Consider the following 17428-nt stretch of genomic DNA (forward strand, 5'->3'; position numbering starts at 1 on the left):
CTGGCTGTTTTAAAGACAAACTGATGTAATGTTAACATTTGCTTCAAAGGGTAGACAGCCTGTCTTACCTAAGCTAACCCCGAAGGGTCATGTCATGTGTGAAAAGACTTGACACAGAATTTTTCCATATAGGGTAGAAATTTGAGAAATCCCCTGGCTGTTAAAAATGTCATAACTTTGAAGATATATTGAAACTACAAAGGCCCATGGCTTCTTGGTGTATGTTGTGTTTGTTCCTCACTTATATGACAACACATTCCAAACTAATACTGATGTCATCCAATAAACTTTCTATAACTGTGAGAAAAACAATCATTCACCATCTTCTGGCAGATTTAAAAACACGAAGAATTTAACTTTTCTTTTTAACTTTTCTTTTGTATCCCTGTAACATTTCTTTTCAGTCACCTGAATTATTTCCGATATGTTAACCCATATATTAAGGACATTTTGATTAACAGATTCTTACATTCTGTATTAATTTTAGGCACTGTATTGTTATTTAACAGTGTTCAGCTTGATTTTTTTAGTTTAGTTCTGGATGCACTGAACCCGGCTGTGCTATATGTAGCTTTTTATTGGGCCTACTGTGTGATGCATGTTATTATTTCAGTTTTGTTCATGTTTGTCAGTTCTCATAGTCCATTCTTTAACTTCCTCACACTTGACAGTACAGTTCCTTTACACTGTCCTGCCTCAACAGCAATATCCTCAGCAGTATCATGTGTGGAGGGTGTCCAACCATGTTTTGTCAGTACATCTACACACAGGCTGGGAAATAACAAATATCTGTACATTACTCCAAGGTTTGAAAACACATGTATTGTTATTTCTACATGGTGAAACAAAAATGTATTAATACCCTTTAAATGTATTAACAGCCTTTAATAAAAGCTGAAAATCTGCACTTTAATAACATGGGCATTGTTTGATTGTAAATCTAAAATTCTGTTTGTCCCAAACATTATGGAGCTCACTGTACTAATGCCGGGCATTAGTAGCTGTATCAGTCTCAAGAAAGCACTTCAAGAGTTCTTTTGAAACATTGTTATTTATAGACAGTGAAAAACAGAGTCCAGCTCCCATTGCTAACACATTTTGAAAAAATATACAGTATTTGTAGCAGATACTGGCAAATCAGCAATACTATTCTCTCTATACCCACACTAAACAGAGTTACATAACATTTCCCAATATGTATTCAGATTGTACAAAAGATACATCTCCTTACTGTCACTATCTGACCTGCACAGAAACTACTGAGGCTCCAAAATGGGCACCATTTTTATTGGCTATAAAACTGCTGTCCTAAAGTCTTCTGGTTCTGAAGGCAATGCTTGGGCACATTCCCATTTTCCAGCGCAAATGCCTGTACCTAACTGATCGGAGCCTCACATATCCATGGCCAGTACATGCTGCAGGGTGCATCGTACCAGCTTCCCAGGGCCAGTATGCTTGGGTTGCGAGTCTTCACCATATAGCCACAGTCCTCATCAATGTGGTTGTTCGGCTCGCCATCCATCCAGAAGCTAAAAGGAGAGCATCAAGTAGTCCCACCACCATGCAGTTAATGTTGTGTGAATGCCCAACATGGGCAAAAGATGAACGCAGTGTAATCACAGTGGTAGCAAAATTAAATGGAGCAGGCTGAAATCTGTTTAATTTAGCACTGTTTAAATCACTTTTAATCTTGCTCTCTACCTGGTATCCCTGCATTTTACTTTATGGAGAGTGCCATTTAAGCAATCTACATCAATCAGCATAAAATAGCATAAAAAATTCAATATAGCAGTAGGCGATCCTCTAGTGGAAATTCCTGCTTGATTCCAGTCTGGTTTTAAGCTGGTCCACTTGGTTTTAAGCAGTTCCAGCTGGTTTGAAGCTGGTTTGGAGATGTCCAAGCAGGCAGCAAAATGTTTGAGATAGAAACCATGCAGGTAAGACCATGCCCAGCTGATAGGCCGGCTTGGTACAGACAACAGACCATCACCAAAGTCTTGGTGTCCAGCTGGAGCAGAAGCTGGTTCCAGGTAGATTCCATCTAAGGCTGGTCATTTCAACTGTTTTCCACTCTGTAACCTCCTATTTTTTCATGCCACATTACAGAAATAATATACTTTAAAATTAACAACATATCAAACAACATATCAAATAAGCATCACAGAATTGGAAACAGTTTAGTGTATAGTTTAGTGAAGAAAAAAACACTACCTAAGAGAAAAAATTGAGAAAGAACATTATCAACCAATTTCCATGGATTATTCAGCTCGCCAGTCAATTTATTGCTTAACTAATGAAAGTAAGTAAATATAAGTTGAGAGCAGTGATTGGTCTAAAGGCAAAGTTTTAGCCTCCTACATTTCCAGTGCATAGGCTGCCAAAGTGTGTCATAGGCAGCCACAGTTACATATTTAATCCACACTTTGCTGCAAATCAGGACTAAAAACAACATACTACCAAGCACAGGCAATGAGAGTCAGCGCATTTGCATTTTAGATAGCAGACCGTGCACCTACCCTCTAACAAGTTTGGTCCCGTCCACCCAGAACCAGTCACCCTCTGCCTTTTCATCACTGAGCCCAAACCAGTACGCATTCCAGTGACCTCTGACCAGCTGGTTAAACAGAAACGTCTACAACACAGACACATGACGCAGAATCAGAAAAGCTGCCCACATTGCGACTCCTGTAAAAACCCCACAGTACAGCGTTTCCTCGAGCGTCTTCCAAGTGAGGACAAACACCATTGCTGCACAGCAAAGTTTCTCACGCTAAATCAGCTCCAAGAGTGTTTGTATAAGTCCACTAGATACAATATGTACTCTATTTGAGTTAAACATACCACATCAGAGTTGATTTTTTGCTGAACATTTTTCAGTGTGGCTGACCTTGGTCCGATTGGGCTGATTTTACATGAGGCCCTCAAATCCCTTCGATCAACAATCTTAAAAAAATGCTGCCTTCCCATTCATAGTTTCAGTGTTCACACATGAGAGTCCAGCCAGTGCTACATCATCTCCATTTCTAGCACTTTCCATCTGTTAAATGTGGTCTTAACTTCAAAGGTGCATCATTCAGAAGCATACATATGAAGGTGGAGTTGACAACAGAAACCGCTTATCAGCTGCGTAACACCAGCGGTTGTGTTTGCTGCAACAAGACAGAAGTCGACTCCTCTCACCTGTTCCTCTGGCGTGTGTATAATGGCTAAGTGTCCCCCCCTCTCTGCACAGTACTCCTGGCTGTCCTTCCAGGACTTGCTGGTGGAGGAGATGAAGTAGCAGCTGGTGTTGAATCCAATCCACTCTGGCGGGCAGACCTTGGGTTTCCCCTGCTCCTCTATTCTCGGACAAACCAAAAAGATATAAAAATTCAGATTTCGGTAATAATTAATCTACTCCCTCATGTTTGGTCTTTAAAAAATGGGAAAGCTTCCGAGAAGACCATGCGAGAAATGCATATGTCACAAAGCTAAACAAAATATCTCCATTTCCACCTACCTGTCTTAGCTGTAAATGTGTTCCACTCTGTGTACCTGCTTAGTAGACATCAATATCCAGAGTAGCACATCTTACATTATTACATACTATGTACTATACAGCTGGATAATTACATAAGAAATTGAGCTATATGTATCTTCCTCTAATGTACAATGGTAGTGCCCATCTGGAAGTTGAACCTGAAACCTCTGAGCCCAATGCCCAAACCATAATATTATATTTTTCTCTGGTGTGACTGTATTCATCATTCACCTACATACCAAGTTAACTTATCCAGAAAGACCTGAAGAGTTGAACTTTTTGGTCAAGCCTACATCCGCCATTATCATGTCAATTCCTAATAAATGAGTAGTAGGCCTCGACAAATTTTAACTTGCCACAAAGGCTAGTGTTTCTGCATTTGCTTTCTTTGCCATTCCTGTTTGGAAAATGCTGAAAAAAGAAAATCCATGCTGTAGTGCCTTCTTGAACTGACTGTTTAAGGAAAAGCATGTTACTTACAGTGATTACTAAAACTGGAGCTGGCTTTCCTCAGGTACAGTGGTCCTAGCACTGAACTGGGTCAGTGGAAATGGAGCTCATGCATTTGAATACAGCACACTCCTTTGAACTTATAACACGTGGGAGAGAAGCCGCAGGAACAGTAAGATTTTGCAAGGCTGTGGTGTCTTTTCCTGAAGCAATGCAGAGAAAGGAGAAGAGCTCTGTTCTAATGGAACCACCCACTTATTTCAGGGCAAAGCTGTTTTATGACTTTTTTAAATTACCCAACAGCCACCAAACTAAGGTTTTAATCAGCTCCGACCCCGACCTCAGGGTACAATGCAAATGATTTTGGTGGAGAGGGTGGGAGGTTTGAATCCTCAGGGCAGTGGGGCAAATAAAAGAACTGGACAATTGCTCAAGCCCAAATTTACAAGCCCAGGGGATCGTACAGCACAGGCACCAGAGATACATTATACAACACTGGCATCCCATTACTGATCTACAAATAAGTAGCCCAATAACTTCAGTACTTAATGGACACAATAATTGGAGTCAACCTGCTGGGCTCAAGGAAGGTCACACCTTCACAAAGACTGGTTTAGAACTTCCCAAACCCTGAGTGTTCAAGTGTTAAAAAAGCAATCACAATGAAGAGCATTACCCAACTCAAATGACACAGCTACCACGTTCACGTCATGCTAACTTTCTATTGCTTAAGTCTCACTTTGTCTTTTTGAGCTGTTCGCTGACCTGGACATTCCATATATTTTAATAACAAAAAAAGGGAATTGAGTTCCTGCTGACTTCTTCAGAAGCCAGCTGTTTTGAGTAATGTCATAATACTCATAAACAGTATACTGTGGACCAAACAGGGAATACTCTTCCAAATGAATCCCTCTGTCCCAACCTGGACAACACTACAGCCATTTATGCATCATTTTAGGGGAGCCTGGCTCACATTCAGCTCCTGCAATGAGGTGCACTGCTGCACCATTGCTTTTCATTAAAGTAATTTCAAATGGAAAATGCAATACCAAGTGTAAAACTGCAACATTAACAGATCAAAGTGTGAGAATTCAGGAGACGATATATTTAGGTCTCTCTCTCTCTCTCTCTCTCTCACACACACACACACATACCTAGCACCTTGACCCTTGCTTGCAGTCTCTCCTTGTCTTTTTCCACATCTCCCTTCTCTTTCTGCAGTTTGCTGATTACGTCAGACAAAGCTGAGACATTGAAGGAGAGGCGTTCCATTGTGCTCTGTGCTGAGGTATAGTTCTTCGAGAGCACGTCGTGCTCCTCACTCACACCGAACAACAGGTTCTTATCTGCAGGGGGAAGTCAGAGAACACGACACCCAATTAGGACTGACAGCACTTCCCAACCATCTTCTATGGAAGACCAACGTGACAAAATTAAATAGGTTAACGAGGTTGGCTCCAATTTAGTTAATTTTTTACCCGGATATAGCCTGGCTATCTCCTAGTCAGCTAGAAAACTTTCACTTTTCAACCAAATAGCACGGGTTTTCAGACATGCGGCGAAATTGGGAGTTAACCTGAGCTAACCTATTCTGTTTATGTCGAAACACCTCTCAACATATATTACCACCCATCTGAACGTCTAGATTCAGGCTTGTGGTAACCGGGTCACGTCTGATACTATGAATCCACTTTTCTCTCCTCGTTGGCTCGGGTCTTTTATGCACGGGAGGCCATAAAACTTAAAATCGATGTTCTTGGCTTTATTTGTACAGCCTACCACATAACAACTTTTCGGCATTTTCATAGTCGTATAAATCTTCTGACTGCTAATATTAACTCTATGGAGAGCAGCGGATTGTTTCCCGCCATCGTGGGGGCGTGGCCTCTGTAATCACGCCTGACCGATGTTGACTGACAGGCCGAATAAATTAATTAAAGAGCCAATGTGCAAAGTTGCTTCGGAAGTTGCTTCCTTCGGAAATAATAACGTCATGAAATAAATAAAAGAGGCATAAAATAATGAATAGATATTTATTTAATTGCTTATTTAGCCTATTTATTTCATTATCAATAAGTTTATTTCATTGCATATTAATTTATTTATTTCATTATCTATTTATTTAATTGCTTATTTATTTATTTCATTTTCGCTTTCTTTTATTTCACATTTTTAAATTCTATTTTCTATTTATTTACTTCATTCTGTCACATTTGGTCTTCCACAGTCTTCCAGTCTTCTGCATGACATGTGTACCCATGACTTGAACGCCAGGTGGTGCTGTTTTTGCACTTGTTCGTGCAGCATGGGAACTATTCATGTGAAAAAAGAGTGTAGAGACATTCTAAAATTGGTTAAAGACATTTACAAATATTGAGACATGGACAGACGTGAGTATAAACACTGAGGAACATGCAACATTTGCAGGAAGATGCGTGTTCTAAGAGGTATGATGATGAGACATACTCACAGTGGGCACACAGGACCGCAATGGAAATTAAAAACACCACACACAGCACACCGAGACACCCCGTAGCCAGTCTGTACGGGTGAGAGCTGGGTGCACCTCCAGCAGAGGGCATGGACACTGAAGAACATAAATAATGAGACCAAAACATATCGATTCACACAGGAATTACATTCACGTACATTCATCCAGTCAGAGGTTATTTTGTTATTTACAGGCCAATTTTGCTGTAAGAAGCTCTGACAAAGTCACCATTGGTGAGTTCCTGCTGAACATTTTAAGTTGCACTTAAGTTAAATGTAGGAACTATAATTACTCATTATATCGTTTAAGTAAGTCATTCTGTAGCGTGTTACAATATCATCAATGCATTGTTGTTCATTTGAAAAGCACGTGGGGTTATCAATGAAAAGAAAATATAAAACATCATAATGATATTTTGTCTGGTGTTTCAGAACTACAAAAGTTTCTACAGAAAAAAAAAAAATATATATATATATAATCATTTTATTTGGACAACCAGAATGGCAGAAATAAATCGAAAACGCAAAATGATAGACATGTCTAGCCCATCATGTCAGAAAAGACAGCCTGTAGAGGTGTAGGCCACGTCAGATTGTTTAAATTCTTGGTTCAGAATATGGAATAGAATGTGTGCGTTTGATGTTTTCCAGTGTGATCTTTCCCACGTCTTTATATCTTCGGGATAAAAAAAAGTAATCCTACTGTCATTTTATGAAAATGTCAGCAGCATGTTTGGACAAGTCTGACTCCAACGACTACCCTTTTACTGAACGTGATTTTTTTCCTTATGAGTCATAGGGAGGGAGTCCACGGCTACAGTTTAAATTTTTCTAGTTTAAATTCCACGTGCTAAAATATGAATATTATGATTTTCATAACAGCAATGACCAGATTGTTAACAATATTGACATCAATACTGACGCCAAAATATGACACTGTAGCCTGTGAATGTATCTTCATTAAAAGTGCAAGTTCTGGTTCAACACCAGAGTTACTCATAGGTACTTAAGAAGTAACCTTTTTGAGTAGTGATGGTGATGGTGATGATTATGATGATGACAGCTGTCGATATTGATTATGGTGCTGTGAACCATGACATAATTAGGGCAATACTACTCTTGAAAAACAATATTACAAATGAATGCTAAACATTCTGAAAGACCGATAATTCGTGAATTAGGTAACTATTTCTATTAGTTTTACGAATTAATGAGTTATGTCAAATCGTTAATACAATTTATATGTCAAAGAGAACAATTATGTGACCGACAGAATTCGAAATAATAATGCAAATTCACGTGACTTACCCTGAACGTCTGGATTTCCAAGTTTGTGGTTTTCCTCCTCATATGGCGTATCTTCATCTTTATTTATGAGTTTAGAGTACATACCGTCGCATTCCACTGATCCTATCTCTGCCGACATTGCCATGTTACGTACTCTAAGAATCGAAGATTTCTATGCTTGCAGACTGTCGATGGTGTCTTCTATTGAACTTCTTTGCAAGTGTGTACCTTGAAAACGTCTGTATTACTGACAGAGCTTAAAGTAAAACGTGAAGCTATTACAACCCCCTCATAAAATAGGCAGCTCAAAACACGCCTTGTGGGGGCGTGTGCGTGAGTTTATGTATGTTTGCGTGTGTGTGTGTGTGTGTGAGAGAGAGAGAGAGAGAGAGTGTACACGCGTGTTCACATATGTGTGCATTGGCGTAAGCAAAGTGCGTCATGCGCAAGTGTGTTTTTACCACTAGAGGTTGCAAGTACACGAACCCCCGTTTTACCCAATGATTCATAGAGGACACATTAGCCTTCTGTAAATTATGAATTTGTTTGCTTTTTTCGTTTGACCTTAACCTTTATGTACATGTCCATGAGAGTTTCCCAGTTTCTGAGCTGTGGTTATTAGCCAAGAAGACGGTTCGCCAGGAACTCTAGGTCATTTCAATAGAAGTTGATGCGCCTAATCCTTCCCGGAGCAATTCCATTAACCGAGCTGTTCAACACAGGTAATGTAGTTTTTATATTTTAATCTGCCAGTTTTGCAGGTTTGCCCAAAACAACTCGTCACCCCCTATTTCCTCATTCTGCTCAGGATATACCCAGCGATGATATTTCAGTCAGTAAAATCTGTATTTATGCAAAATATACAGTAGCAAGAAAAAAGTTTGTGATCCCTTTGGAATTACTCGTATTTATGCATTAATTACTCGTGATATGAGGTGTGATCTTCATCTAAGTCACAATAATATACAAACACATTCTGCTAAAACTAATACACAATCAATTGCACTTTCCATGTCTTTATTGAACACATTGCTTGAACATTCCCTGTTCAGGCTGTAAAAAGTATGTGAATCCTTGTATCTAGTTACTGGTAGGACCTCTTCAGCAGTAATAATCGCCAAAAAAACCAAAAAATGTTTCCTGTAGCTGCTGATCAATCTTGCACAATAGTTAGCAGGAATTTTAGACAATTTCTCCTTACAAAATTGCTTTAGTTCATTGATATTTCTTGGGTTCCTGGCCTGAACAGCCCTCTTCAGGTCATGCCACAACATCTCAATTGAGTTAAGGCCTGGACTCTGACTTGGCCATTCCAAAACTTGAAATTTCTTCTGTTTAAACTATTCTGTTGTTGATTTACTCATATGTTTTGGGCCATTGTCTTGTGGCATCACCCAACTCCAAAGGGTTCACAGTTTTTTTCTTTCCACTGTATTAATACAAAGCCTGTTTTTGAGGTACATGTAGCGTACTTGCATGTTGCAGTAGGCGTCAGATAGATTTTTGTGGGTGTAGAGAGGAATTGTGAATGAAGCAACTTAAATGCTAGCTAGAGAAGAGCGGATGAATGAGATGGGTGGCACGGTGGTGCAGTGGGTAGCACTGTCACCTCGCAGCAAGATGCTCCTGAGTTCAAATCCGGCCTGGGCCTTTCTGTGTGGAGTTTGTATGTTCTCCCCATATTCGCTTGGGTTTCTTCCCACATTTCAAAGACATGCAGGCAGGTAGGTCAATTGGAGACTCTAAATTGCCCGTGGGTGTGAGTGAAAGTGAGTGAAGTGTGCTCTGTCCTGGGTATAATCCTGCCTCTTGCCCAATGGATAGGCTCCAGCACCCCCCACCCCCCGAGCCTGCCCAGAATCAGCGGGTATGGATAGTGGATGGATAGACTATCATATTTTAAGTAGGCTAAAACCAGATAGCCAGCGACTCCAGGCTGCATTGGTCTGTGAGTCTCAAAGTCATTATTGTGAGTCTCAAAGTCATTATTGCCAGGCCGAAATCAGCACAGAACACTAGTCTGAAGATCCTAGCAAAAAAGATAGGACAGCAGAAAAAAGATAATGTTAGTCTCCCCAGCTATCAAAGGCAATACTGTATGCAGCTGTGGTTAGAATTGCTGGAGGAATAAACTTGCAATTACAAGAGTATATGTCAGAAATGCAAGAAATAAACTTGAAATTGTGAGAAAAGTCAGAGTTGTGAGAAATAAAGTCAGAATTGAGAGAAATTAACAGTCGGCCTATGCAGTGGTCGATAAAATAGCACAAATAAGCTTCCAATTACAAGGGGAAAATAATTTGATGGGAAATAAACACACAATTGCAGGAAAAATTGGAATTCTGAGAAATAAACTCACAGTTGCAAGAAAAAAGTCTCCAACTTTTTTGTTTCGGAAACAGGTCTTCATACAATATTCAGCTGCAACTGTTTTATCTTCCTTGATCATCCATCATTTTCAAGATACATTGGCAACTGAAGCAAGGCATATTTCTCAATTGCAGCTTGCTTAATAGTTTTATCCATATTCCTCTTAAAACTGGTCATCTTGTAAATGAGTTCATTGAAAGCATTGCAAAAGAATTTTTGCCAAATCAAAGGGGGATTTTGAGACCAGTCCAGGAATGGGACATCATGAAATCATACAGACAGTAAATATTTCAGTATTAAATCAATTCTGATATAGATGAGTATGATTAGCAGATTTGATCCTTGTTGGACTCATATAAAGTCTCTTAGAGTAAATTTCACATTTACTGCATAGTTGTATGCAAATTGTGATTGTTTTCACATCATTTTGTCTTCAAAGACACATTTGATGACAGCTCAGAAACAAAAATGAATTACAAAAACATTCTTCTTTTCCTTTTTAAATAACTATTTTAATAATTATTGTTTAAAAGTGACCCCCTGCGTAAGCACTAATGGAAAGCAATGGCCGGTTTAGAAATGCTCCGCACATCCAACTAACCATTCTCTTTTTTTCCAAATCATTCCCTCTCTGTTTGTTTCTGTTTCCGGTAGAGCCTTCATAAGTTCTGTTTAAGGCCTCAGTGATCCATGTGCTGTAGCTTTCTCTGCCGAGCTACCGCTCTCCTTGCCCTGCTGGAGAGCTCTGAGCCTCTGCGTTTTCTCTGACATCCTGTAGATGTCCAGTGCCGGAGAGGTAACAACTAATTATGTGTCTCCACAGGACCCATGCAGGGGGCGAGTATCTGTATTTCTCACTTGTGCCTGTGCAATGGAGAACTGAAGCTGAGCATTTTGAGCACTGTGAAAATCCTCGTTGTCCTTCTCCGACAAGGACTGGCATGTACATTACTCTAGTCTCTCTTGTCTCTAGCCTAGTCTGTCGCCTTCTGGAAACTGTGATTATAAAACTAAAGGGGTACATACACTCTCTAATGCATGCATGGTTTACATGTGGGACACTAATGGAAAACACATAGGAAAGTTAGCACAATGTTTATAAGAAAATCACACAAGAGATGAGTTCCATGCTTATGCTCATGGGGGTCTTTGTTCTTCGGCAGCTATTCAAATTTGACTCGAAGGTCAGCCAATCAGGTACAGCCTCCTTCGGCAGTTGGCCAATCACCACAGTAACAACTCTAAGCCCCTGGGAAGGAAGTCTTTACAGTTCTAAAAAAAAAAAGCTGATCATAATAGGAGGAGACATACACATTGTGCAAGCAGCTTAACAATCTTTATAATTAGTTCCAGCATTATAAGCAATAAGCAGTAATGCCACTGTTAATAAGAGAAGCTGGAGCACTGCATTTCCCATACAACTTCTCTTCTTTGAGTAATGTCACTGCCATCTTACATAAAAAGAACAAAGTAAGCTTTAGCTTGAAAAGATTGTCTGATGGGCAGTCACTTTTAATTACAAATGATTATATGTATTTTGAAGACTGAATTGCTTAATCCATCCATTTAGGTACATTGTGTTTCAATTCGTATGCATGTGCACTGTTTCCTATTTCAACTAAAAAGTCCATGAATTTTCATATGCAATCATTAAAATGCACTCCATCTGGGCTGTTTTAAAACTGAGCATATGATTAACCTTGGGTGTTTTAATAATCAAAACATTTTCAGGCCAAGGGTAAAGCTCTTATGTGTACATCTGATTTCAACTCTTGGTCTAATTAACATGAATTGTATGGTGGAACTTACATTATCCTAAAGGCCAGGGATCGTTTTTTATTGCATAGGGGTTTTCATAAAACAAAAGGATAATTGGAACAGGCAAAAACAAGGAATTCTCACATGCATAACCTGTAGTGTTCACTTGTCTAGATTCAAGATATTGAAGGCATGTCATATGTACTGTGGTGGTCTATAGTATGTGGCGCTTATTACATTACTCACCATACTGACTTCTGCTGTGGCGATTTGATTAGAATGCCGCACAGCTGGGAGCTAAAATATGACCAGCAGCATATCCATCCATTCATCCATTATCTGTACTCGCTTATCCTGGGCAGGGTCTCACGGGGTGCTGGAGCCTATCCCAGCATGCATTGGGCGAGAGGCAGGAATACACCCTGGACAGGCCGCCAATCCATCGCAGCACAAAAAGACAAAATCAACATTCACAGTGAACTGACTTACACTCATCGTTGTCAGATGGGATGGTGCCAGGATTTCTTTTGTGCAGATTGCGTAAACTTGCAGCATGCCAACTGGACAAACAAACCGTCGCATGTGTTTGTGGTTCATGGTCGCATCAGCGATCTTTGGACCAACTTTGGAGTAAGTTAATCATCTGTGCTGTGATATACTGCACAATTTAACTAGCTTACTTGAAGGCCCAGTCTCACCCCTGTTCACACCCCATTGTCCTGGGCAGTTGTGAGCCATCCAGTCACAATCTGTCCTTGTTCCAGTTCCGTCTAACTTTGCCTTCTGGCCTGTTCTCCATGACAGGTTGTTTACATCCAAAACCAGTATTAACATTTTACTTGCTTACTACAGTCAAAATGGCAGGTCCATGCTAAGGCTTGCCCATTCTTTTTTCTCCTCTGTTCCCCATTGACATTTCTGAACACATGCACACGCGCACACGCATACACACACACACAGGCACACACATACTTGTTTAATATATTCTGGTGGTGCCATAGTCTGCATATGTTGTATTTCATTTTTATCTCTGCAGTACATTCTGAATTTCAGTCACTCAGAAAATAACGACATCCTTTTATTGCTTTTGCTTTTATTGCTTATTATTAATTTATTTTTATTGATTTTGCCCTTATTGCTGCTACCGATGAAAAGATCTTGAGTAAAAGGAATCAAACCACCTCATTCATCATTTCAGACAAATTAAATGCAAGAATGGCTCTTGAACAGCAAGCACAGGCTCTACAGTGAGTTTATACTGGCAGAAACATATATAGGATAGAACAACTTTGAGTAGGGAGAAAAACTACTGGAAAACTGCAAAATACTACAGATCACTGCCTTTTAATGTTCTCTAAAGAAACATTGTGAACATTTGCATGATTTAAAACAGACAGCTATAGCTCTAAAATAGTTATAATATGAATCAGAAAAGAGTGCAAACATAACCAGAACCTGGATGAGAGCTAGATCCAGACTTGAGAACTGAGATTTTGAATCAGAGCTAGGTCTAGTTACAGAACTGCATTTTCAATAGCAAGGCCATTTTTTTTATTATTTATAAACTTTGGATTCATCCATGCATTGTTCAGATCTCTGTGCTCTCTCTCTCTCTCTCTCCCTCTCTCTCTCTCTCTCTCTCGCTAGATTCCCTCAGGTCTGCACTTGTGCTTTCATAAGCTGTTGAAATTCCTGTGATTTAGTTGTTTTTGGGGGAATGTAACCCCCTTTAGCTCCAGGGCCACAGGACTCTCCTGCAGAGTAAGGGCCAAGAGGGCAAAGTGGGGGGAGAGGCATCAGCTATCACGCCAGTCCAAGCTCCATCATTCCCATCAAATTACTCTCTGCCCCCCCCCCCCCTCAATTTAGGAATGTTAAGGGTGTCTCGCAAACACTCTTCAGACTAATATTCAATATTTAATGTAAGGAAAGAAAGGAAATATATTTTGGATGTCTTTGACAACTGGCACACGGTCACCAGTATTACATGAATGCCTGCCTTTATTTTTTTTTTATTTGTGTTGTCTGTTGTAATAAAGGGTTAATCCATTGTTCTATTTATTTCAGACAGCAGGCAGATTATTGCCTGGTAGAACATTTGAATCCTTCTAGAATGAAAATCAGATGTGGATTTGGAGCGAAGTCCGGAGCCAGACGCAAGCTTAGAATCAAGAGCCAGAATCACGAGAAGAGGTGGACCAGGAGAACAGCCCTCATAATTTAGAAACAGGAAGGAATGCTGCCACAGGTGACTTTCCATCAAAGGCGATCTCATTTTTAGCTCGCACCACCCGTCTTGCAATTTCTGCCGTTCGTCCAAATCAGACTGAAGCGTGGCGTGAGAGAGGTAATGAAGAAATACAAGAGTGGATGTGGAGCAAGAACACTTAAATCTGCTCTCTTCTGGTGGAGCAAACAACATAAATATCCCCTGAATTTCAGGGCCTGGTGAATGAGTACGCTGACACAGTCTTGCTAGGGTACGATTCTGCAATTTCATTTAAGGGATGCAACATGATTATGGATGTTATACGCGGTACCGATACAATTGTATTTTATTGTGCCCGCACAGTTTTTGTTCCAGGGGTTTAATGGAAGTCAGTTTAATTAGGAACAGCATGGCTGAGCTGGAGCCATTGCAACATTTTTGCGCTCTGGTGGACTTTATGTAGCGCCTCACCATGTGAGATATAGAAATAGAGGGGGCAAGGAAGTAAAATCAAATATATTTGGAAGTATCTTTTTTCCTTACTATTGTCTTAATAGTACTAATTTTTCATCGACACAGTTTTGACATAGAATGTCCTTTGAGTCAAATATTTTGCTTGAATAGAATATTCCCTTTGAAGTTCATTGAAAGTATCTGGGTTTTATACTGACTTGCCTTAACAATGACATCAAAAATACCACACAAACTGACATTAAGAAACTTTTATTCACTGTTGCTGTTATTGCTGTTTAAGTGAAAAAGAAAATCTCTAACTATTTGCAGGCATTAGAGTCCCTCCAAACGTTTTAACAGACTTGTGCAGATGTTTTGATGTGAAATCAATATGTTTATTCTTGCTTTGACCAACTGGATTAAAAAAAACATAACAGAGTGAATAAATTAAGTGCAGAGGTCATTTTGGTTTCTTCATCTCCTGATGGTACAGCAATCAGGATCCATATTGACTTGGCTAGCCAAAAAGATGGAGCAATAACTGGAAAAGTAGGACTTAAATATGGACTTTTTCAACTGTTTGTTTTTCATTAAAAGCCCAGATTATGAGTTTGTACAACTAATTTTATTATTCAAAATGACTCAGCGGCCAAGGTCTCTGAGATAAACTTCCAGTTCATTGCACATCATGTGCTCTCCTGGGTTTGTTGGTTCATTTATTGGCTTGGTAAGCAGATTTGTTGAGTCAAAAATGGGTATACTTCTGGGATAAAGTTCATGTTGATCAACATTTTGATCTTTCCCCTGTTTAATTTCTGTTCTTCCTCTTCTTGTCTCTAACTCCCTCTTCTTCGAAATTATCCACCCACTCTCAGGCTCCATCCAATCAAAATGCAGGAAAGCCTTGTGACTGTGACACATCACTCTGTTTCCTCACAGATGTTCACAGAGCAGAAACACACCCTTCAGAATAATGGAAGTGTTACCAGTTATTCTGTGCTGGAGAATAACGCATAGCGCATTCTTAACAAGTAATGACATGCTCATTTAGTTGCCAAATGGCTGAATAATCCATTAACACTAAAAGACCGAAAGTCTGTCATCTAATTTAATATTCTCTTAATGGTTTTGCTAGGCATTTTTTAATTGTTTTGTGTTAATCTCCATCCTCCATTCTGTGTTGCAGACTGTAATGGTGAGAAAATAAAGTCAATGTCAAACGAAAGATGGATTTATCAGCTACTGATTCTGACACACCTCATCAGCATGACAAAATACGCATTCATGACAATGATACACATTAGATATACAATAGAATATCAATAAAACTGCCTGGAACTGTGCTGGACCTGGCCATCTGAGCCACTATGTGTCATCATGTAAAGTAAAACGTAAGGTTAATAACACTAAACAAAAAGCAAGCAATTTGTAATACCATGAAATAGTTAAGGTCCTAGCCATGTTCGAAAACTTCCAGTGTTGACTTCATTATTTTATTCAATTAAAATGGATCTTATCGAACTGAACATAATAGACGTAGTCAATTATGCGCAGCCTGAGACTGCTGGCAGAGTCAATGATGGCAGAGTCAAGGCAGTTAAAACTCAGCTGCATGAGCCATGAAGAAGCAGTCTCTGCACTCACAGTTACACACAATGTTACAGTGCTATTAGGTAACTTTGAGTTACTGAAATCTCTCTCTCTCTCCCTTTCTCTCTCTCTCCCTTTCTCTCTCCCTCTCTCTCTCAAAATTCTAATTCAAATGGCTTTATTGGCATGACGTAACACTGTACATGTTGCCAAAGTAAGCGTTTAAACATTGAAAAGCCAAACATTAATTAGAAAACATACTACAGTAAATAGTAGAAAATATAGTGGATGGAAGTAGAAAATAAATATAGCCATCAAAAAGCTGATTGTTAATATCAGCACAAAACAAATCAAATAAACTGTCATCAGATATAACAGCAACAATGTGTGTCAGGTAACTGTCACTCACTGTCCCTCAGTTTATGGCAGGCAGCAACATAGACTGCTGTTAACTCACAGCTCTTTGAGTCCTCCCCTAGTAGGACTGGTAGTTTTTCTTCATCTAATAGGTTAAGAAAACCTTTTGTTATTAATCCGAATTTTTAAAAATGTGCTTCTCTAAGATGTTTATACTTTTCACATTTGGTGAGGAAGTGTAGCTCTGTTTCAGGCTCACTGAGGGTGCAATGGCAGCACAGCCTTTGCTCTGCAGGGAACCAGGTTTTCCTGTGTCTCCCCTTTTCAATAGTGAGGCTGTGCTCACTCAGTCTGTACTTTGTCTCTCTCTCTCTCTCTCTCTCTCTCAGAACCAGCCACAGTGTTTCAGGTGACCTGAGCAGATGGGAGCTGTGAACAAACTCACAGCTACACAATGCTGAGGGTGTGATTGCAGCGTAGCATATGTTCCTGTGTAAGCTCTACTTCTATATTAGTTATCCCCTTCAGTTTAAAATTGATCATTCTGAAAAAAAGCCAGGGAAGGATATTGCCGTTTTATGATGCTCCCCATTTGACTCCAACTAAAGCGCCCATTGAATATTTCCTAGGAGGCACCTAAAGTACAGTACTGTGCAGAAGTCTCAGGCACCCTAGATTTTTAAATATAATGTATAGTATATATTTGGTCTTAGATGTTTATTTTTTGTGTTCAGTTGAAAAGATAAAATTTGAGATTTCCAAACATGAATTTTCCAAAAAATGAAATTTTATAGATACATTTTTGTAGTTTGTTAAATAAAGTAATATTTTAAGTAACAGACTATTTTTCAGATAAAAACTTGATCAAGGGATTTCCTGGAGGGCCAGAAGCAAGCGAAACTGCCAACATCTGCAGAAAAACTGTGGCAAGTTCTCCAAAATTC

At 39.5% G+C, this 17428-nt stretch overlaps 1 protein-coding gene and 1 long non-coding RNA gene across 5 annotated transcripts; one reads left to right on the forward strand and one right to left on the reverse strand.

Moving 5' to 3' along the window:
* Positions 1–1032: 1032 nt before the first annotated feature.
* On the reverse strand, positions 1033–8139 carry LOC118233882 (CD209 antigen-like protein C). 2 transcript variants are annotated; one of them, XM_035429948.1, is made up of 6 exons: positions 7769–8139; positions 6441–6557; positions 5125–5316; positions 3181–3338; positions 2517–2632; positions 1033–2082 (listed from the first exon to the last, which is right to left on the reverse strand). In XM_035429948.1, exons 1-6 carry the CDS (start codon positions 7890–7892, stop codon positions 2052–2054), a joined length of 738 nt encoding a protein of 245 aa, XP_035285839.1. In that variant the 5' UTR covers positions 7893–8139; the 3' UTR covers positions 1033–2051. The 2 variants fall into 2 exon arrangements, with proteins under 2 accessions (XP_035285839.1, XP_035285838.1); XM_035429947.1 differs by having other exon boundaries at positions 1033–1529; positions 7769–8135.
* LOC118233884 lies at positions 6363–15757 on the forward strand. Of its 3 annotated transcripts, XR_004766583.1 has the most exons (4): positions 6363–6694; positions 8339–8469; positions 10941–12505; positions 13943–15757. It is a non-coding gene; the product is annotated as an uncharacterized LOC118233884 (long non-coding RNA). The 3 variants fall into 3 exon arrangements; XR_004766581.1 differs by lacking the exon at positions 10941–12505 and having other exon boundaries at positions 6416–6694; XR_004766582.1 differs by lacking the exons at positions 8339–8469; positions 10941–12505 and having other exon boundaries at positions 6417–6694.
* Positions 15758–17428: the final 1671 nt, after the last annotated feature.

The sequence above is a fragment of the Anguilla anguilla genome, chromosome 8 (genome assembly GCF_013347855.1).
Source record: "Anguilla anguilla isolate fAngAng1 chromosome 8, fAngAng1.pri, whole genome shotgun sequence".
NCBI lineage: Eukaryota > Metazoa > Chordata > Actinopteri > Anguilliformes > Anguillidae > Anguilla > Anguilla anguilla.